This window comes from Lactuca serriola, chromosome 5, assembly GCF_051521515.1.
Source record: "Lactuca serriola cultivar US96UC23 chromosome 5, Lser_US96UC23_V15, whole genome shotgun sequence".
Lineage (NCBI taxonomy): Eukaryota > Viridiplantae > Streptophyta > Magnoliopsida > Asterales > Asteraceae > Lactuca > Lactuca serriola.
In genome coordinates this window covers 171,969,309-171,992,651 of record NC_136412.1, presented here as the reverse complement: position 1 = coordinate 171,992,651, position 23,343 = coordinate 171,969,309, and the positions used below count along the sequence as shown (strand labels likewise).

The 23,343-nt window shown below is 36.0% G+C and overlaps 1 protein-coding gene across 5 annotated transcripts; it reads right to left on the bottom strand.

Moving 5' to 3' along the window:
* Positions 1 to 6,344: 6,344 nt before the first annotated feature.
* LOC145053271 (lysine-specific demethylase JMJ26-like) lies at positions 6,345 to 22,846 on the bottom strand. Of its 5 annotated transcripts, none has more exons than XM_079001278.1 (14): positions 22,269 to 22,846; positions 22,048 to 22,169; positions 21,608 to 21,704; positions 21,360 to 21,501; positions 21,150 to 21,213; positions 20,358 to 21,066; positions 19,883 to 20,212; positions 9,520 to 9,661; positions 9,027 to 9,175; positions 8,849 to 8,921; positions 8,677 to 8,762; positions 8,035 to 8,157; positions 7,514 to 7,575; positions 6,345 to 7,185 (listed from the first exon to the last, which is right to left on the bottom strand). In XM_079001278.1, exons 1-14 carry the CDS (start codon positions 22,518 to 22,520, stop codon positions 6,624 to 6,626), a joined length of 2,913 nt encoding a protein of 970 aa, XP_078857404.1. In that variant the 5' UTR covers positions 22,521 to 22,846; the 3' UTR covers positions 6,345 to 6,623. The 5 variants fall into 5 exon arrangements, with proteins under 5 accessions (XP_078857404.1, XP_078857405.1, XP_078857407.1 ...); XM_079001279.1 differs by having other exon boundaries at positions 8,035 to 8,154; positions 22,269 to 22,845; XM_079001281.1 differs by having other exon boundaries at positions 21,971 to 22,186; positions 22,269 to 22,402.
* Between the last annotated feature and the right edge of the window lie 497 nt (positions 22,847 to 23,343).

Below are 23,343 nucleotides of genomic sequence, written 5' to 3'. Positions count from 1 at the left end.
AGTTTGGTCTTTTTGGTATTTTATCTGTTATTGGTTATGTGGGAGCACTAACCTTGTCCCGGGTCTGTTTTTTGGGACCACTTCCCTGAGTCTTGTTTAGTATTTTATCTCCCTGTAGGATTTTGTTTTGAGTAGCTAAGAATTAATATGTAAGAGAACTTTGTTCTTCTTTTGGAGAGACTCTCACCTCTAGAATTGTGAGAAAACTATCTTTATGAATATTATCAAGAATTTCTGTTAGTAAGAGTGTTACAATGCCTGGGGTTTACGATAGATTCAACAAGGATCTATCATAGAAACACAAACCATTTTTAGATTAGATAAACGACTACCAATAGTTAGTGGTAAAGCAACTTCAAAATCATAGATTCTCTGCATGAAGACGTGATAGCATGTTCAAAATCATAAATTTGAAGTTGGAATGTAGCCAACTTTTTAAAATCAATGACCCTAAAAAGAATATATATGTCATGTACAACATAATAAAAAAAACCAAAGCTACAGTGCATAAATTTAAGCTTAAATGAAAAAAGTTAGACATGCTAGAAGAAAGAAATAATAATATCTCTATTTCTAACCTACATTTGAACAAAAGCAAAAGTCATCACATTCTGTTGTAATTCATAGTTTTGTCCAATGAAGTGATGAACCATAACCACGATCTCCATTTCTAACTTAGATTTTACAATTTTGCCTCATGAACCTTCAAAATCTTAGATTTATACACCCTGCATAAAGTACTACTAAAAATACTTCTTACCACAAAAAACTACCTCAATTGTCCTTTGTAATCCAGTAAAAATCTGCAAATTAGGAACAAATAAAAAGCTCTAAAAACTCCATTTGGGTTTAACATAAATCAAAAGCTAGGTCAAAAACTTTACCTGGAATCAAAGAGAATCTAGGTTGTTGGCGATGATGGGAGGCGTAAGAATTCCAGTGGAAGTTGTTTGGAGAGTGATTGTATTCAAAGGGTGTTTGGGATTGCTTTTGAAAAGGACTTTTGGCTTTTTGGAAAAGCTACAAGTAAAAAAGATGTTTGGTAACTTAAGAAGTCATTTTAAGATCAACTTTTTGTGACTTTTGGCAAGAACAAAAATGGGCTGTTTCAAAAGTCATAAATTAGTGACTTTTTGTGACTTTTAGGATTTTAGCCTTTAACTTTTCAAAAGATAAACCAAACACATTTTAAAACCATCTTTTGTAAAAAGCCAAAAGTCAAAAAGATTTTTTGTATAAAATGACTTTTTAGCCTAAAAAGCAACCCCAAACACCCCCTCAGTTTTTGAAATTTGAAATTTTGGAATTCAAAGATCGCAACCATACTCCGATGTTTGGTGTGTTTTAAATTCAAACGAAAAGACCAAGTCAAAGATCAAGATAAAAAGAAAAAATTAAAAATTAAATAAGCGAGATATGGGGTCGGTAAAAAAGTCACGACAATTAAGGATACTTATGCATTGATTTATTGTATTTAAATTTAATGCTTAAACATTTAGACTAAACGTCTTAAACTTTTATTATTATATTTTCTTTTGTGTTCGGTTTTATTTTAAGCTTAAATATCTGCACGTCTTAAATTTATTTTTAGAAATAATAAGGTTTATATAATATTATAGTAATATATATATATATATATATATATATATATATATATATATATATATTCACATGGCTATTAAGAATAGTAATTTTTAGGTCCTTTAGACATTTACCACAAAACTTTGTAAATGTTACATTTTTAGTCCCTTAGACCTTTGACAATAGTATAGTTTGGTGTCTTTGGGTTTTTGCCACATCATTTTTGCTAATGTTACACTTTGGGCCCTTACTACATGTGTTCTACAAAATTCGTCCTTTAAGTATAGTGTCTTTGGGTTTTTGCCACTTCAATTTTGGTAATGTTAAACTTTGGGTCTCTTACTACATGTGTTCTACAAATTTCATCATTCTTTCAGTTTTGACTTTTCCTTTGTGCTCTAACACTCTCTTTGTAAAATGAACAAATCAATAGAAATACTCCCTCCGTCCCAAAATTATAGTCCACAGACAAAAAAACACACAGTTTAAGAAAACATTAATTACCATTAACTTTATTAAAGGAAATAACAGTCTTATCCTTCTGTTGCATTTAATTCTATGGTAGTTGCGTTTAATTTTATGGTAATTTAACTAATAATGAGGGGTATTATGGTAAAAGACATATTTATTTTTAAAAGTAGACAATTATTTTGGGACAAACCAAAAAGGAAACTAGGACTATTAATATGGGACGGAGGGAGTATGCTTTTTATTTTGTTGCATTTAAACCTTATTATTATTGATTAAACTCATTTAGAAACATCATGACATTTACAAATTTCAATCAAAACTCCATAGATTTCACTAAACTTATTTGAACCATCGGCCAGGATTTCTTTTACTAGCATTAATAATTAGGTATAACTATAAATCATGTTACAACATTTGCGTAATATACAATATTACATAAATAAAAGATGGAAGTGCATCTAAAATACACTACAATCACTATCCACACAACATCGCCAAGAGACGGCGTTTAATGTCTTCATCTTCTGGCGATAAGTGGTCTTTCATCAACAATGCATTGAGATGCATGTGATACATCTTCTTATTCTTCCTTTCTTCCCTTTTTTGCTCCAAGTCGAGTCTTTTTCTCATGAGTTCAACTTCATTGTCTCTGGTAACCCTCATTGCACGAAGTTCTGCAACAATTCAATAGGAGATGAAGAAGACTGTGAAACCTTAGCTTTTCCTTTCATTTTAGATGCATCTCCACTTGTAGGAGGGTGAACCGTTGAACCACCACTATTTGGTGTATCTTGGTTGGAGTGGGGAGAATAGTCCCTTTCTTTACCAGTCCTTGATCTTTTTATGCTGCCACCACTTTCTTCATTATTTACCTCATATCCGTTTTCTTCATTATCCACACGATGGGAACATGTTGTGTCACGATCAATTTGTAATTCCCATTTTTCCCCTTGCACTTTTTTTTGGTATTTTGTGTTTTTGTGTTGGAGTGGACGGAATAGTCCCTTTCTCCACTAGTCCTAAATCTTTTTGGGGGCTTCCATTGTAGAAAATATGAAATTAAAGATATAAAAAATGGCATTATATAATATATACATGTACGAATATGCCAATATTAGGCTCTATTTAAATTTTTTTTTTTACATAAAAATAAATGCAACTTAAACCATAAAGTTTTATGAAAAATATAGATCAGCCAATAAAAAAATGACAGGTGGGAAGTAAAAATAAAAATAAAAATGGCAAAACCCATATGGTCGGATGATCAACTAGTTTGGTGTTTTGTTTTCATTTTCCATTTTTCTTTATTTAATTCCTTTTTTTTTACCTGACCAATGACCATAAACATATAGTCTAAGAAATGGTATCAACTTACTTGGCAACAAACTTCAAGTCCTTCACAGCTGCCTCCACTACATGAAATGCAATCTTCTTCACCTGTAAATTAGTGAAATCAATTTTAATTTGTAACAAATCAATCGAAATCAATGAAAGAGATGAAATTATGAGCCTGATTGACTCTTATGATGATTACTGTTTAGAAACTATTATATAAATCGGATCAAATGATGCCACACATTCTATAAACTATAAAGTCACAAAAGCATATATATATACTTTGACAAGAAATAGGTGAAAAACAACATATCATAAAAATAAAATTAAGAAATTTACTTGTCCAACATTAAATATGTGGGAAAATGGGTAGGCTGGACAGGTTATATAATAATTTCTGTTATATTAATTTTGTAAGTAATCAATATATAATATGTTGGTAAAAAGAAATTATTTGTAAAATATAAAGAAGATAATCTTTTACCTCCAACTTATCTTCTTTTGCCCAATGATTTTGGGGAAGAAGACGGAAATCTTCTGTCAATCGGATGCATTCACCAACATTTTCAGGAGAAACAAATTCCAATGCAACTTTTATACATGACTGCTAAAGAACAACACATTTATGCAAAAGTTTATATAACAGTTAAGTTCAGAGACAGACTTTCATAAAACGATAACAATCAAGACAATATTTTTCAAATAATAGCTTTGCTATCATCAATTAGAAGCATCTTAGATGTTGAAATAAGCATACGTATTGTATTACCAAAGACTTGATTAAGTAACCCATTTACTCTCATGCAAGGCTAGAAGAAGCTCAAAAGCTCAAAAGAGGCCAAAAGAAGGGCTTAATGGATGCATGGAGCCCTTAAAACAGTAAAGTTGGCACCTTTATGCCACAAGAGTTCCCAAAAGCCATGGATCTGAAAGAATAACTCCTTCAGGACGACCAACACACCATTAACCACTCAAACTTAGCTAAACCATGGAAACTAGCCCTAGCAAGGATATCTAAGCATATAATAAGCAAGGTTGAGACTTTATACCCAAAAAGTGATGGAAATGGAGCAGAGAATCAAGATCTAAAAGCTCATCTTGAATCACCACCTTGCACTAAGCTCCTTTTCCTTCAACAAGCTTCAAACACACCCAAAATGCACTCAAAATGGGCTCATAACACTTAAGGAAGCTTTAGGGTTTTGAGATTAGGGTAATGGGCAATGGAGGCTGGAAATGAGGCCAACACCTAGAACTTAAGGTGTTTAAATAGGATGCAAAACCCTGAAATTAGGGTTTCTCAAACAGCATCCAACTTGTCGAGTTGGTCTTCACCAACTCGTGGAGTTGATTCTCAAAAACGCGTGTGCCCAAGACTTCCAACACGTTGAGTTTCCTTCCCTAAACTCAACAAGTTGGCCTTTAGCAAGGATAATTTATTTCCATAATTACTTTCTAGATTTTGGGCGTTACAAACAATTACAAAGTTATCATAGAAAATATATATGAACTTATTTTCTTATAAAAACAAATTATCCATATTTTCTAAAAACTAAGATTTTCAAAAATCATAAAATCTAACCAAACTTGCAAGGATGGCCTGATACCAATTGTTGGGTTTTTATTCAAAAAATAGTTTCAAAAAACAAGATTTTAGCAACAGAAGACTTGAGTATTTTTGAACAATTATAAACTAGTTATAACCGACCATAGATCTTCTTGCAAAGTTTGGACAAAAACAAGAACCAAAGAAAAAGAAGAAGAGCATAACAACCTTTTTAGTATTTGAATCCTCAAGGGGAGGCTTGGAAGTTGATGGAGAGTATGGAAATCTCTGAGACACCAACAAGAAATCAACTTGATTTAAGATGCTAGTCTTGTAAAACTCTTAAGCTTGAAGTTCATTGTAACACCCGAAATCTTGAGGAACAATTGTTGGGAATAATCCCCTTTTGAGGATTGGACACGACGTGTTGGAGGAACCAACATGGCGTGTCTAGATAAGAAAAAAAACGCGACTTTCATTAAGGTCAACACGATGTGTTGACTGCTGGAATAAACCCTAATCTTTCGGGCTTATGCTTCATATTTAAAGGGATAAGGAGGTTAGGGTTTGTCCTCCATCAGCCCCTCAAGCCCTGAAAGAACCCTAATAATCTTCCTCCATTTTTGAGCTAGTTTGGTATTTTTTGACGCTAAAGAAGGAAGAAGGAGGAGGAAGGAAGCAAAGATCAGCGAGTAAGTCCCTATTCTTCGCCTTGGCACTCTTTTGGACCTTTGTAAGTATCCAAGACTCGATTTTTATCATTCCAAGTTGTTAGATCTTGAGTTTTGTCCCTTTAACTTCTTGTTCTTGAATGATGGAATTGTTAGATCTCATAAAGTTTGCAACTTTCTGATTTTCCTGGTCAAGTTGACTTTGTAGTGTTTTGGATCTGGATTATAATCAAGTTTTGATGTCATGCATAAAGATTAGGTCATAAGTCCCTATTTTTACCTAATATGGGTTCAAGACATGCATTAGACATGTATGTCTATAAAGCACCAACCTTTGGGATGGTTTTGGTACTAGAATCACTTCTGGAATGATTGTACTTCGGACTTTAATGATTAAGTACGTATTGGTTAAGCCATTGCATAAGTAAACTTTATGGATTGAGTTTTAAACTTTTTGGGTAGTCCCATTGGATAAAGTTGGAAACTTTATTATTCTAGACCATATTATGGGCTAGATCTGAGCTTTGAGCCCTCTTGGAATCGAAGAAAACAACACGACATGTTGGCTGGAGTTTTTCCGACTATTTGGATGATGGAGAAACACAACGTGTTGGGTCAACATGGATTGTTGACCTTGATTTTTGACTTTGGACCAAGTCGCACACTAAATCAACGTGCAGACAATCTAGCAAAACAAGTAAATGAAAAAGAAAAATGAGTTACAGAAGCGATGAAAGAAGTGAAACAAGCTAAGAAGTGGATTGAAAATGCAAATAAGATCAATAAGTTGCATGCAAAACAAAACCGTCTAACAAATGTTGTTAGAATTAGAGAAGATTTTACTAATCGGGAACAACATATGTATCCCTTACAATTTCCTATTTCCCTAAAGAAAAATCATTCCACATTCCTAAACCATATTAATAATTAGGTATAACTATCAAACAATCATGTTACAACATTTGCATAATATACAATATTACACAAAAAAAAGATGGAAGTGCATCTAAATACAATCACTATCCACACAACATCGCCAAGAGACGGCGTTTAATGTCTTCATCTTCTGGCGATAAGTGGTCTTTCATCAACAATGCATTGAGATGCATGTGATACATCTTCTTATTCTTTCTTTCTTCCCTTTTTTGCTCCAACTCGAGTCTTTTTCTCATGAGTTCAACTTCATTGTCTCTTGTAACCCTCATTGCACGAAGTTCTGCAACAATTTCATTAGGAGATGAAGAAGACTGTGACACCTTAGCTTTTCCTTTCATCTTAGATGCATCTCCACTCGTAGGAGGGTGAACTGTTGAACCACCACTATTTGGTGTTTCTGGGTTGGAGTGGGGAGAATAGTCCCTTTCTTTACTAGTCCTTGATCTTTTTATGCTGCCGCCACTTTCTTCATTATTCACCTCATATCCGTTTTCTTCATTATCCACACGATGGGAACATGTGTTACGATCAATCTGTAATTCCCATTTTGCCCCTTGCACTTTTTTTGGTATTTTGTGTTTTTGGGTTGGAGTGGACTGAATAGTCCCTTTCTCCACTAGTCCTAAATCTTTTTGGGGGCTTCCACTGTAGAAAATATGAAATTAAAGATACAAAAATGGCATTATATAATATACACATATACGAATATGCCAATATTAGGCTCTATTTACAAATTTTTTAACATAAAAATAAATGTAACTTAAATAAGAAAAGTTTTATGAAAAATATAGATCAGCCAAAAAAAAAATGACACGTGGGAAGTAAAAATAAAAATAAAAAATGACAAACCCATGGTTGGATAGTCAACTAGTTCGGTGTTTTGTTTTTATTTTCTATTTTCTTTATTTAATGCCTCCTTTTATACCTGACCAATGACCATAAACATATAGTCTAAGAAATGGTATCAACTTACTTGGCAACAAACTTCAAGTCCTTCACAGCTGCCTCCACTGCATGAAATGCAATCTTCTTCACCTGTAAATTAGTGAAATCAATTTTAATTTGTAACAAATCAAATCTAAAACAATCAAAGTGATGAAATTACGAGCCTAATTGACTCTTATGATGTTTACTGTTTAGAAACTATTATATAAATCAGACCAAATGACGCCACACATCCTATAAACTATAAAGTAACAAAAGCATATATATATATATATATATATATATATATATATATATATATATATATATATATATATATATATATATATATATATATATATATTGACAAGAAATAGGTGAAAAACTAAACAACATATTATAAAACTAAAAGCAAGAAATTTACTTGAGTCTAACATTAAATATGTGGGGAAATGGGTAGGCTGGACAGGTTATATAATAATTTGAGTTTTATTAATTTCGTAAGTAATTAATATACAACATGTTGGTAAAAAGAAATTATTTGTCAAATATAAAGAAGAGAATCTTTACCTCCAACTTATCTTCTTTTGCCCAATGATTTTGGGGAAGAAGGCGGAAATCTTCTGTTAACCGGATGCATTCAGCAACATTTTCAGGAGAAACAAATTCCAATGCAACTTTTATACATGACTGCTAAAGAACAACACATTTATGCAAAAGTTTATATAACAGTTAAATTCAGAGACAGACTTTTATAAAACGATAACACTCAAGACAATATTTTTCAAACAATAGCTGCTTTTCTACTATCAATTAGAAGCATCTTAGATGTTGAAATAAGCATAGTATTGTATTACTAAAGACTTGATTAAGTAAAACCCATTTGTCTTGAGGAGGAATAAACAAATGTAACTTTCAACATTTAATCACTCATACAGAAATTATGCAAAACACATAGTTTTCAGATTATGTAAATATCTGTAAATTATAATTTTTTACTATGCAATTTAGATACGATTTCTTTTTCCATTAATACAGTTGCATAAACTTCATAAGATCCCTTCCATGTTGAAATTACTCGATTAATGAAAACAAGTAGAGAAAAATCAATAAATACCCTTGAGACAATTAATGCATGAGAAGAAGATTAGAAATGCCAATAAATCTGCTTGATCCCAATTAATTCCAAATAAAGCAATTTAATGCACTAACCTTTAGATTTCTAACTTGATGAGCACATCCAGCAGGTATAAAGACAGCATCCCCAAGCTTTTGGACAAAACTCCATGCTTCAATCCCTGATCAGAACCAAAAAAAATGAGCAAAATCAGAGATTTTATAACAGTGAAAGCTGATATACAGAGCCTTGCAAATGCATACTAACCAAACTCTTCTTTAAGCTTCTTTTTATGGTCCATGGTTAAGTAAAATGTTTGATCATGAATTGGGTGGATAACCTGGACCAAAAAGATACAATACAACAGTTTGAGAAATTACTATTTAGGAAAAAGGAATGTAATGCTACAGATACATTAATTTCAACTAAAAGTAAGGATTAATACCTGCTGCAGTGGAAGACAAAAGGCATGTCTAAACTCTTTGAAGTGTTTTTTGAGATATTCCTGGAGTTTAGGAGTATCTTCCCTCCTAAACACGTCCCACAAAGCACCTCCATCTCCAAAATCAGAATCAGATCCATCCACACAACCACCTGAAATATCACACTGGTTATCAACTTCTTCAATAGCTTCTGTTAGTTAAAGTAGTGCTAAGTTCTTCAGTATATGTATGGTCTATCAGATTTTTTCAGTGCATTTATCTGAAATTTTCTCTCATATCATGCACTTCACTTTCTTTCTTGCGTTTCCATTTTTTCAGTAAGCAAACCCTTTCTGTTCCCATTATCTTGTTGATTGTAACCAATGTGAAACTCAGCCAACGTTTTGGCTTGCTTCCAGTGTTAACACAACCAAATATCTAAAGAGCAGCTAGTTTTTTCAACATCGATATCATACGAGTTTTCCTTTCAACTTTGAGATTCAACATGATTGTTACCTGGTGTTTTTTCTTTATTCTCCCCTACCACTCCCAAAAGTTTATTCTGATCCTGAACCTTGTGCAGCATTTTCAAATAATTTATCCTTGTACAATGTTCAGAGCTGGGGGTCACAGTTGCAGTATGAGTCAATACATTCACCTGCATAGTCGCCACCAGAAAATATATAAAAACCAAACAGAAATTCAGCATGCAAAATAGAGACAATCTCTCTTGGAAACAATTCTTCACATAAAAAGATGTAGCATGACAGCTTAAATAAATGTTCACAAAAGGTTTATACATATATTACTAAATGAAAATAAAAAATAAACAACACCCAAGTCCCCTAAGAATGGGATCATGTCCTCGGTTAGAGCCAACTCTTTCCCTCACTAACAAAGCAACCTTGTTCAACAAAGAATGCAAGTAACTACCTCATTCCCTCTTATTATCCTCATCTTTCACTAAAATTTGACATTTATCATCTTTTCTTATATCCCGTACACACTGTCATACTCATCGGTCTCTCTTCCTATATGATCAAAAGAGTCACTCCCTAAAGACCACTCTTCGGTCCTCCTAGATGCTCCTAAGAATATCATCTAACGATTTCCAAAACTTCTTCCTTTGGACTTCTCCAACCGGATGGGGGATTAAGCAAAATCAAATGAAAAGCCACTTCATAAATTTATGTTCAAACTCAAAAAGTATACAACTACTTCATAGAGTCCATTTTGCTATAGCTAGGCAATTTATGGTTCTTAATTTCATGGTGGGGCCATGCAACACTAAGATTACTATTTTTTTTCCAGTTAGTTAAACCGAAAAAGGATGTTGGTTTCTTTTGATAATCAGGAAAGAGTCAAAGAGACTAATCCACCAATTCCATCTTATAAACAAGGAATAGATTGATGCTGAAAATATACTATTGATCTACTTTACAATAAGTAGTTACAAGACTCTATATAAAGGCAAAAATCCTAAACATAGAGAAACCTTATGGGCTAAAAGGGTCAAAACTAATAAGTACAATATTTACATTCTAACACTTCCTCTCAAGTTGGAGCATAGATGTTAATCAAGCCCAAGTTGTTACAAATAACATAAAGCAATGAAAGCTTTTATAAAGACATCAGCTAGTTAACTTCCTGTTTGAACATGGGGAGTTGAGATGGTTCCATCTGCTAGCTTTTTCACGAGTGAAATGGCAGTCTATTTCAATATGTTCGGTCATTTCATGAAACACAGATTGTTTGCAATATGGATAGCAACCTCATCATCACAATGTTGTTTTATTGGTTCATTGCTTTAGATTGAACAAACCTAAACTCACCTAGTAGATTATGCAAGCATATCAGCTTGTAAGCATTCTATGCCAAAGCCCTATATTCAGATCCCTCACCTGATCAGGAAAAATCATTATGTTTCTTACTTTCCACGAAATTAAACTCCTTCCAACAAACACATACTAGCTTGTAGTAGATTGCTTGTTTGTAGGGACCGCATTGTAGTTGACATTTGTGAACCCTTCTGTGACATTATGACCATGATTTTGACGTAAGATGCCATGACTACAAGTACCCTCTAGATACTGCAGAATATGAGTAACATCATAGTAATATGAGGTTCACGAAAATGACATAAACCAACTTAAAACACCCACCGGAAAAATAATGTTGGACGTGTAATCGTCAGATAGTTTAGTTTACCCACAATTCTTCTATATTTCTCTGGATTCTAAGGTGGTCTCCATCATCTGCTTTTAATTTCATATTTAAAGTTATTAGTGCCTTACAAGGCTTTGTTTTAATTATCCTAGAATCATTCAATGTATCAAATAATATTTCCATCAAGACAAACAGATCCCTTTCCAAGTACGAGAGACCTCAATTCTCAAAAAGCATTTTAAATGGCCTATTAGGTCCTTTGTTTGAAACCGAGATGCAAGGAAATCTTTCAGCAGTTTCATCACTCCCACATTATCAACATAAACCACTAGCAAAATACATCCAGAAGTTGATGTTGATGTAAGAAACACATAATGATCATAAGAGCTCCTTCATAAGCCAAACTAGGTCACTACGACATTAACCGGTCACCACCAAGCCACACTCCCCTGAGCAACAAACTCACAAACTCAGGGGGTTGTGTTATATAAACTTCCCGTGTAAATCACAATGCAAAAGGTATTTTTCACATACGAGAGAATGTTCCAGAGTAGTCTACCCCATAAGTCTTCAGGGCATATCCTTTGGTAACTAATCGTGCCTTCAAACAAACTACAAATCCATCTGGCATAACTTTCACAGTGAGTACCCATTTGCAATCGATCGCTAGTTTACCCACAGGTAAGTCTACTATGGTCGTGAGCATTTATCTCATCAATCATTGCATCCCGCCATCCAAAATGGTTCAAAGTTTCACCAACCGTTTTAAGAAAAGATATAGAATCAAGTATAGAGATCAAAAAAATGTGAAAGTGTAGACGCTTTATCATATGAAACAAAAGAGGCTATGATTTAAGTACGTGAACCCTTACCTCACTGAAGGGTCTAAAACATCAGGGTCAGGATCATGTGTATCAGAAGGTAGTGGATCACTCAAACCAAGAGAAACATTGGTATGCAAGTATGCAGATATATTGACGAAGATGGTATCGGGTTGGGATCTGATGTAACTTAACTAACGACAGTAGTAAACCTCAACCCCGATCTATGAGCACATGAGATCCCCCTCAGAAGCCACCATAAAATCCTCCCCGACTAACCAAAGCATTGTTGTGCTAAGAAGTTTGGGGAGACCGAAGATTCTTATTTCGGAGAACACAGACAAATGTTTCTTGAAGAGAAGAAATGGAAGATTCATTCAATAACTGAAATCTAAAATCTGATAGTGTCAAATTCTCGTCGCAACCGGTCAAGAAATTGATGACAGCCACTTGTTCCCTCTAACTGCATAGCTTTGACATCAACACTTAATGGAATAAGAGAGCTAAGCTCCCCATATACCTTCTTGAATTCCATGACACAAGTAGTAGTGAGTGATCGGTCTTGTTCCCCACGAGGAAAGGACTTACAAACATTATAGATTCGTGATTGCATTGTCCAGAATAAAAGAAATCAATAGTTTATGAGTTCCTTCACATATTCACTAGTGACTACCAAAGACGATCGTACAGTAGTATTGATGATGTGCAAATACAAACATCACTTTTATAACATCCGGATTCTCAGGTATATCATTTTATTATTTAATTTGAGATTTGTGGAGTGACTCGACGAGTTGGTGCCTCAACTCATCGAGTAGAGTCGCGGCCGGTGATGTGGATTAATGAATGGACTCGACGAGTCTGTGAGGCGACTCGCCGAGTTAGCGCTGCTGAAGGAAACCCTAATTTATCGGGCATGTGGCCTATTTACAGGCACTTATAGCCTCCCTTTGCGGCCACTTTCCCTAGAGAGAGACCCTAAACGATCTTTGAGCTTATAGAGAGAAAGAGAGAGCTAACCTTGAGCATTTTGATGTATCTTTGCAAGGAAAGGAGAAGATTTCAAGCAAGGAGCAAAAGAAGGTTGTTAAATCTGTCAATATTCATCCAAGGGCTTCTGTTAGAGGTATCAAGTTCGAACCTTTCTCTCTTGTTTGAGTAGATCTCTCATTTTGAAGATTAGGGCTTCGTTTCTTTATATTTTGGGACTTTGAGGATTTGGGGTTCATGAGGAAGCTTGAACTCCAGATATGGACCTTAGGAGGTCCCTAGCATCTAAGGGTTCCTGCTTTATTTAGCATCGGGGGAAATTTATGAGTGAAAAACCCATTTAGATCATGTTCTTGGCATTTCATGCCCAAAATGCCATGCATGGACGTAAAGTCTATGACTTTACGTGATAAATGAGTCCTGAGAGTGGATCTGGAGTTTGGGAAAGTATCCTGCCTTAAAATCGTCTAAATGCAAGTTGAGTTTGAATGGACTCACCGAGTTGATGAGCCAACTCAGCGAGTAGATTAGGGTTGTCCCGATTAGCTGGATCATGCGAGAGCTCGGCGAGTTAGGGGTTAACTCGACGAGCTGGACCTTCATGAAATTGTCGAGAATCGATGGGACTCGACGAGTCGCACGAGTGCACTCGGTGAGTCTGGTCAGTTTTGGACTGTTGACTAGAGTTTGATTTCTGTTGACTTTAAGAGTGTAAAAGAGATCAAAGAATGGTTTGGTCGAGTGTGAGGAGAGTATTAATTAGAGATATTATCCTTCTGATAGGCGGAGGCTAGATCGAGGATTCCGAGCACGAAATTTTACTAGCTAGCTTACGAGGTGAGTCTTCTCACTATACTTTACCTAGTGTGGTAATTATGTGTGACCAAAGGGTCTTATTTGTTTACTTGAGTTATGCATGTTATGTGTGATATGAACTGTGCTATATTATGTGATACTTAGACCGGACCGGAGGGTCCAACGAGCTGTGGGACTGGAGGGTCCTACTGAGACATATTGACCGGAGGGTCTTCCAGAGCTATAGCCTCGAGTGGCTAATTATTTGTGCGTGGTATTTTGAGGAACTCACTAAGCTTTATGCTTACCGTGTTGTGTTATGTGTTTCAGGTAATTCCGAGGATCGCGGGAAGGCACCGGCGTGATTATACACACCTGTTCGAGATTATGTTAAGGATTCTGGGATTTGGCTTTTGTTGTGGATTTATGTTGACATTGAGACACTTATGATTTTTATGAAATATAATATATGAGTTTTATGTGTTTTAAAAATGAAAATTTGGTTTGAAAAATTACATCGTTACACTTTGTAACCATGAACCAGAACGACCAACTTTAGGGGATCAAATATGAGATGAGAAGTCATCCACATGATGCTTCACAAACATCACTTTGTAACAATACACAAGTCGGCTCTTTATGGTCTTAGAGTTTCGAAGGTTTCTTGTTACCTACTCTACCCGAAAAACAACTGGGGTTTACTACAACAACCAAGGCAGCATCGACTCTCTCAAGTCTCATATGTTCTTCAACAATTGTCATTCATGGCTCTCATTGTTGCATTCACTGCCGATGAAAAGAAGACCCACAGCCTTGACAGGTTTCCTTTTAATCTCACGACAACCAATTATGTCTACCGGAAGGTTATGATCCATCCCTTCCTCTACCGAGAGAACTACCACTGGTTGTTGCATTTGCATCTGATCCCAAACCCAAACTACTCAATCTTGATCGTCAATGATGCACACATTCATATGGTGATCACATTCACCGTTTCTGAATCAACATTTTGTCATGTCCAAGGTACAACTTCTCATGCAATTTGGTCTTCTCTAGAGCACGCCTTTGCACCACAATCATCTTCTAGAGAATAAACCTTGAAAACTCAACTTCTGAGAATAGAGATGATAGGAGATGAAACTACTGATGCTTATCTTAACTTTGAGCAAGAATATTCTGATACCCTAGCTGCTATTGGTGCCCATGTATTGGAAAAAGATCTCGTTATGCTTGTTGTTTCAGGTTTACGAGTCGAATACAATGGCCCTAAGTCTACCATCACTGCCCAACAATGTCCCACAGCCTTCACTGCTTTGCTCAGTGATCATGATTTCATGCTTGTAAAAACTCAACAGCCCTCTGTTCAAGCATTCCACACTACTCAAGAACCCATCAAATCTACTAATGACCTAGTTGCTTCTTTTCTCGCTACACAACCGCCTCTCTCGGTTTTCACATATAACCGAACTCATCATTAAATTCATCATCCGCCACCTCACAAGCCTTCTACGGCTCTCGACAACCCTCCAACTACAATCATGGTAACCGAGGTCGCAAAGGATCTTATTATGGCAACAATACTCATGGACGGGGTGATAATACCCGTTAATTCAGTTGGGCCTCCAAGCAAAACTCTGTCTTCGGCACTTGCAATCGATGTGGCATTGGTCACTTACCATCACAATCGGCACTTGCAATCGATGTGGCATTGGTCACTTACCATCACAATGCCCCAATCGTGACTCCTCCACCATATGCAACCAGCCCACAAGAAATTTTGTTGACAGCACACCATTAATGACATACACCTCGACAACTTGGTATTTAGACATGGGCGACAACAACCTTGTCGCCCAGAGATTTAGCAAGCATGGATGACTCCCGCGCCTATCATGGTCACAACAACCTTTATATTGGTGATAGCAAGGGACTTCCTATCCTCCACATTGGTTCCTTTAAAATTCACTCACCAAATAAAACCTTTCATCTCTCTAATCTTCTTTATGTGCCAACCATCACAAAGCACTTACTGTTTGTTTAACAATTTTGTCTTAGTAATAACGTTTTCTTTGAATTTCACTCACGAAATTTTTGTTGTCAAAGGACGAGGCTACTCACACCACTCTTCTCACGGGTCCAGTGAGAACGGTCTCTATTCGCTACGTCTACCCCAGCTTCAATTCGTTTCTCACGTTAGCTTCTCTACAACTCGAGCATCCTCTACAACTTGGCATAGGCATCTCGGCATCCTCATCACCATCTTTTTCAATTTATGCTTTCTAGTTTTTCACTTCCTGATACAAATAAGACTAGACTGCCAAGTTTTTGTCAACTAGGAAAGTCATCAAAACTTTATTTTCCTATTTCTTCTTTTCGTAGCTCTAATGTATTAGATTTACTTTATTGTGATGTTTGGGTCCTGCTCCACTTCTTTCATCATATGGCCGTCATTATTTTATGTTGTGTTAGGTCACCATACTCGATACATGTGGCTTTTTCCTGTCACAAAAATCAGATGTTTACAATATTTTTAAAAAGTTTTGTCACTATAGTGGAAAGACAATTTTCTACAAAATTAAAAAAAAGTGCAGACTGATTAGGGAGGTGAATTCCGCAACACCTCTTTCTTTCTTACATCCCTCCACATCATTCACCAACATTCGTGCCCTCACACCAGCTCCCAAAACGGCTTCGTTGAACGTCGACACCAACACATCGTCGCGACCGGCCTTGGCTCGATGGCCTAATCTAGCACTCCCCAAAGTTTCTAGCACTTTGCTTTTCAAAACCACTATTTACCTCATAAATCGTATGCCATCTTGCACATCCAACAAGCAGTCTCCATTTCAACATATTTTCAAGCGCTCACCTGACTACTTGTTTCTATGAGTTTTTGGTTGCCTCTATTTTCCTTATCTTCGCCCATACACCCCTCACAGGATGGGCTTTCGTTCCACTCCTTGTCTCTTTCTCGGGTATAGCCCGTTTCATCATGGTTATAGATGCCTTGATCTATCATCCAACCGGCTCTACATAGCCCGTCATATTTGCTTTGATGAGTCAACTTTCCTTCTCACCACAACCCCTAACTCTCCTGATACATCTCCTTCACCTATACAACCACCTACCTCTCCACCTCCTGTTGCGCCCACAACACCTACTCCACAGCCTAATCCGATTTTGACATCACCATCTCCGGTACATTGTCCTCGTCCCTCTAATCTTCACAACAACCCAAAACAACGCGTCCCTTTCCAACCAACTACTCACCATACCACGACCTCTGTCACTGAACCCACTTCCTTTACGATTGCCAACAAATCTCCGAAATGGTGCAAAGCCATGGAAGAAGAATACTGTCTTGCCTAGAAACGACACATGGTCCCTGGTACCTTAGTACCTAATACTAACATCATCGATTGTAAGTGGGTTTATAGGTTAAAGCGTGACAAGGATGGCACCATCACTCGCTACAAGGCGACGTTCATTGCAAAAGGTTTTCGTCAACAGCCGAGTGTGGATTATCACGAGACCTTCAGTCCTGTGATCAAGTCCACCACAATTTGTGTGGTTCTTTCACTTGCCATTACACAAAAATGGTCCCTCAGACAGCTAGATGTTCAAAATGCGTTTCTCGATGACACTCTTAATGAAACCGTATACATGAAACAAACACCGGGATTCATTGATCCAAAGTATCCTCACCATGTTTGCCTACTTCATAAGTCCATATATGGCCTTAAGAAACTTCTTAGAGCTTGGTTGCATCGACTTACCCAAGCTCTAATCGCTCTGAGCTTCACAGGTTCATGACTAATCCTTCACTATTCATTTACTCCAAATCTGGCAGAACCTTATACATGTTAATCTATGTTGACGACATCATCATTACGGGTAATAACAATGTTGTAATTGACACGGTTATCAAGCAACTCAGTGCTACTTTTGCCATCAATGATCTTGGTCAGTTATCTTATTTCCTCGGCATTGAGATTGTCATACGGGTTGTGACATTATTCTTCCCCAGCAGAAGTACATTCTTGAGCTTCTATAGAAAGTCGATCTATCCGAATCAAAACCCACCTCCTTTCCCATGACCACCACCAACGCTCTCCCGGCTAATGATAGCCCCATTTTCTCCCACGGACAATCATTGGTTTGCTGTCAAATGGATCTTCGGTATCTACATGGCACGGTTGATCATGACATGCTCATTCACCACATGTCCGGTACACAATTACAAGCCTTTACCAATTCCTACCGAAGGGTTCCACTACTTCATCTTTTTTGATTGCATTCTCTGACGTCGATTAGGTTGGTTGCCCGGATGACTGTCGGTCCACAGGACGCTTTGCTATATATCTTGGTTCAAACTTGATTTCTTGGACCGCATGAAAACAACGTACTTTTTCTCGGTCATCAACAGAATCGGAGTACAAAGCCCTTGCTAACACGGTTGTTGAACTCACTTGGTTTCAAACCTTACTGCAAAAACTTGGTGTTATCACTCCTTCAACTCCTTTTCTATTCTACGGTGCGACAATCTTGGAGCAACTTATCTTTCAGCCAACCTGGTCTTTAATGCCCGTACAAAATATGAGGTTGACTTTCACTTTATCAGAGAAAAAGTTGCAAATAGCAATCTTCAAGTTCAGCTCATATCAACAAACAATCAGATTGCCGACATCTTCACAAAGTTGTTAGCGACTCCGAGGTTTCTCTTCTTACTGTCCAAGCTACAGTTTATTCCCCCGTTCTTAGCTTGAGGGGGCATATTAGACACAATTACATTAATATGCTGAAGTGTGTGTGTGTGTGTGTGTGTGTGTGTGTGTGTGTATATATATATATAGGGCTAGGTTAATGTGTTTTACATTTATTGTGTGCTAGAATGCACCAATATGAATTTAGTAAAATTAAATAATTATTTAATTAAATATAGATACTAAATGATTTCTATAATTATAATTCTCTTTTCGTGTAAACTAATTAAATTCGTCATTAATATCAACAATAACATTCTTTCAGAATGAATTCGCATCTAGGTTTTTATGTATGGGTTCGTATTTTGTTTCAAGACTTACTCACTTAAAATACAATAAAGTTGCATGGAATATGAAGAACAAGAGTGTATTCTACTAGAATACTCTCATTCTTTTAGATACAAATTTATTCCGAAAGAATATTATTGTTGACATTAATGACGAATTTAATTAGTTTCCATAAAAAAATTATAAGTATGGGTATCATTTAATATAAATATAATTATGGAAATCATTTAGCATCTATCTTTATTTGATTAAATAATAATTTATTTTTTACTAAATTCTTATTGGTGCATTCTAGCAATAGATGTGAGAAACATTTGAATCTATATATATATATATATATATATATATATATATATATATATATATATATATATAGTGTAACCCTATGATCGATACAATCAATTACAATACACAATTTGGCTCTTTATAGAAGCATATCACGTATATGTGGACCCCTGTTACGCCAGTTGATTTGTCTTCCAATAAATTACGAACAAAAAAAAATAATAAATAAAAAAAAAGACAATAGTGCACTTATTAGGTGCCTAGAAAAGTGCCACAAAAGATTGATCCTGATGTTCAACACGAAAAATTCCCCCAACACTAAACCTCTCTTTGATACCATATAAACAAGTCATAGATTGATGTTAAAAATATTTTGTTAATCTACTTTACAATGAAGGTGCTAAACTATATATTGTTACGATCCCACATCGGTCAAATGAAAGTTTGATTGGTGTCTTATAAGTCTAGGTGCCCCCTCCTCCTTCAAGTAGCTTTTGGGAATGAGTTCTACACTTGGGCTTATGACATGATACAATCCTAATATGTGATGGGTTCATATCATATATAAAGTATAAACACAGAAACCCTAAACCATAGAGAAATCCTACAATCCCATAGGCAAATAGGGCCACAACTAGTAAGTACAATATTACATTCCAACACATCTCATTTTGATAATGCCTAAAGAGCCAAATTCAAATCCAATGAATCCTAGATTCTAAACAGGAAATTTCAAGTAAAAATTTAGCAAAACAAATAGAAAAAGCATACCACATCAGCCATGTCACAATGAAGTTTAGTTACAGAGTCTCCACGTCCCAATTCTTGATGAACGCCATAAGCTATATACATTTTAGGACCCATGCGTGGCTTTAAAGATTTTTCAGGCAACTTGACTGCAAGATTAAGGTAGCCATCACGGGGATGTGTATACTCCTTAAAGGGCAAGGAAGTGATAAATTCAACACCATGACGTGGTAAGCCGTCTTCAAACAAATTTGATATAGGCCATGCTTTCAACTTTAGGATCTTAGGCCACCCTTCGTTGTCATATTGACCATCCGTATACCAAGCAAAAAAGTTATGAATACTAATATCAACCTGCATTTCATGAGAAAAGTTGATTAGGCGGTATCAAACGAAATAAAAGACATTTGTATGAACTGTATATATCCACCAATTACCAAAGAACACAAATAATAAAAAATTCAATATGAAATACGAAAAATGGACATGATTAACCAACCTCACACCAATCTAAACAATTAATAGCAGCATTCTTGGTACTTTTAAGCTGGCGAAAAGCCCGCCACATAACCATGGGTTCCCAGCTCAAACCAAGTGTAGTTTCTAGAACATTGCTGACTATTACTGGCTCCCCTTTTGACCAATGCCATTGGAAATGCTTTAAATCTCCATGTTGAATGTTTATTGCACGTGGACAATACAAGTAATTGTCATTTGAATTTTCACGAGAAGCAGCTTTTCGTAACTGCTGATCACAACCATTGCTTTCTTTCACAAAATCTGAACATGAGCAATGTTGCTCAAGTATCTCCCGCATATCTTCCGGTTTATGCATCTTTAAGAGCTCTTGTGCTTCATTCAACAATCTTGAAACGGTGTCAAGCGGCTTTACGTGCATCAACTCTAGAATTCCACCACCACAACCACCCATACTTTCTGGAGGACAAGGAATTCTTCCATCATCCAGAGACTTCCAATCATGAGTTTGCTTTTCCTTTGGTGCAGGATCTTCAGCAGCCATCTCAACATAACAGGCATTCTTCCCATGTAAGTACTTAAGACCTGGATCTCTATATTCAATGATAACTTCCTCCTTGTTTCCTTGAAGGTTGCCATCTCGCAATTCCCAGCAACATTGAAGGCAGAGGTCATAATGACAAGAAGGGCAGCTTCTGTGCAAGTCAAAAATTGAAGTTTTACAGCAGTTGCTGCATACATCACGTAATAAGAAAAACAGAATATCATTATATGTAATCCCTCAAATACTTGCACAAACATTACAATGACATACCAGTTTATGCGCTCATCCAAGCTGCACTTTGCATCCTTCAACTGTACATCTGATAAAGAAGATCCTGCCCAGAAATTAAATTTAGGGAAGGAAACTTACAAAACTTGTATGGCTGATTGCCACTTATTCATCCCAACCACGTTTTAAATGAAATCGGAACTGTATTTTGGAAATACAACAAGAACACTAAGATGAACAATCAAAAAATACCTTGAATTATAGATTCTGTTGTTTTCTCCTTTATGTGTTCCTCATTGAGACGCTTCAAGATTGGGAAAAGCACATGTAGGATATACATAGAATATTGAACTTTCTGAACATCATTAGGTTTGAAATCAATCTTCTCTTTCCCCTGAAACCACCAACAGATTCAGTATTATGTTTTTTTTATTGGATATGAGGATATGAGTAGGAACAACAATAAGTTCCAAAACAAAAGATGAGCTGCAGGAACCAACTTTGGGGTCCACATTGCGCAAGCAAGTTATACAGTTACAATTATCATGGCAAAAAGGGCAACACTCAGCAAACATCTCCTCGGTCATGTTAGGGTACCTACAGAGCAGTGTCAATAAAGAGAATAAGATGAAGAAGCAAAATAGCAAGAATCAAGTATGAGTGCTCATGGACAATTGGACAAAAGAGATTGACTGCTATTCTTCTGCCATCAGCTTAAAACAAAACTTTCTAAAAATTAGGCTTTAGGCATCAGGCTAGTAGGTTATGGAAGCATGGTACAAATTCAACCAACTAAAAGTTAAAAAACAATGAGAGAAGTGTGTGAAGGGCTAAAATGATGTAATAAGTCAATTAGATTGAACCTTGCAATGCAGGCATTCGACTTTCAGTTGCTCAGCTAAAAATGAAGAAAAAGTTTTTGATTTTTGACCACTCATACCATCTTGTCATGCAAGGCTCACAATAACGCTTTGAAGAGCATTTCTGGCACTGCACAGTTCGTCCCCTGTCACTTCTACGACACTGATGACACCAGTTTGAGGGTACCTGAATTGGATTTCCCTGCCAATCGATGGAAACTAAAGAGATAATGTTTGATCGAGCAATCAAGCAGATTTCCATAAATAAAAGTAGTGAGAAATCAGGGACACAGAATATTACATTTTCATCAGGAACCAAGTTCTTGGCATAGTACTTTGGCTTTGAACCATCTTTCCTGCTTGAGTTGGAAGCTGCCTGGTTTGTCTTCTTTCGTTCCTCTTCATCCATTTTTTCTATCTTTCCAGCTAACCACCGGTGTTTCTTCCTACTTCCTTTCTCTTCAACATCATCACTTGTGGCCTCAGCAAGGGCTTCAACATCATCACCTGTGCCCTCAGCAAGATTCCGGTTCGTCGTACAATTTATCTCCATCAACAACCAATAATTTTTTAGAAGAAAAAAATTGATAATTTACACGAGAAAGAGAAAACAGTGGGTGGATTTAGGGTTTTGGGGCCAGTGGGGGGTTTGCTGTTGTGGATGTTAAAGAGCCAGATCCCGCATGTTGCACTCCACTTCGCCGAGTTCGGAAACACAGAACAACATAAGGACGATCAACAGATTGAAAGTCAAACCCTAGAACTTTTAAGGACTTTTTACAAAGATTGAAAGTCAAACCCTAGAACAACATAAGGACGATCAACAGATTAAAATGTCCTTAACACAGAACAACATCAATTGGATTTAGGGTTTTGGGGCAGTGGGGGTTTGTTGTGGATTTAGGGTTTTGTGCAAAAAAGACTTTTTACAAGTTTTTTAAAATGTGTTTTGATTAGCTTTTTAAGGGAAAAAAATCAAAAGTTGAAGTATTTGGTTTAATTTTTACATACAAAATGATTAAAAATGACATATTTACATATTTATTGGGGGTAGATGGAGATATAAAAGTAATTTTAATGTTTAACACTTTTGAAAAGTTGGAAAAGTCATGATTTCGTGACTTTTCAAAAATACCAAATTTACTATATTGAAAAAGTCATTTTCAAAAGTCATTCTCATCTTTCCAAACATTTTTTTGACTTTTTCTAAAAGAAAAAGTCAAAAGTCATTTTAAAAGTTAAACCAAATACCCTCTAAGTTATCAAATGATATTTAGGGAATGATGGATGGATATTTGTGGAAAAGGCTCAAACTTTTGACTTACTTCGTCGTTTAGTCATAAATTAATTGTCTTTTATAGAAAATAACAGGTCAT

Excerpts from the sequence above, each read along its gene's own strand:
- LOC145053271 (XM_079001278.1), bottom strand. The coding sequence starts at position 22,520 with ATGGAGATAAATTGTACGACGAACCGGAATCTTGCTGAGGGCACAGGT. Across the intron at positions 20,213-20,357 it reads ATTGTTTAGATTGGTGTGAG|GTTGATATTAGTATTCATAA; the intron begins GTTGGTTAATCA and ends CATGAAATGCAG. Across the intron at positions 9,662-19,882 it reads ATTGTGACATGGCTGATGTG|GTGAATGTATTGACTCATAC; the intron begins GTATGCTTTTTC and ends GCGACTATGCAG.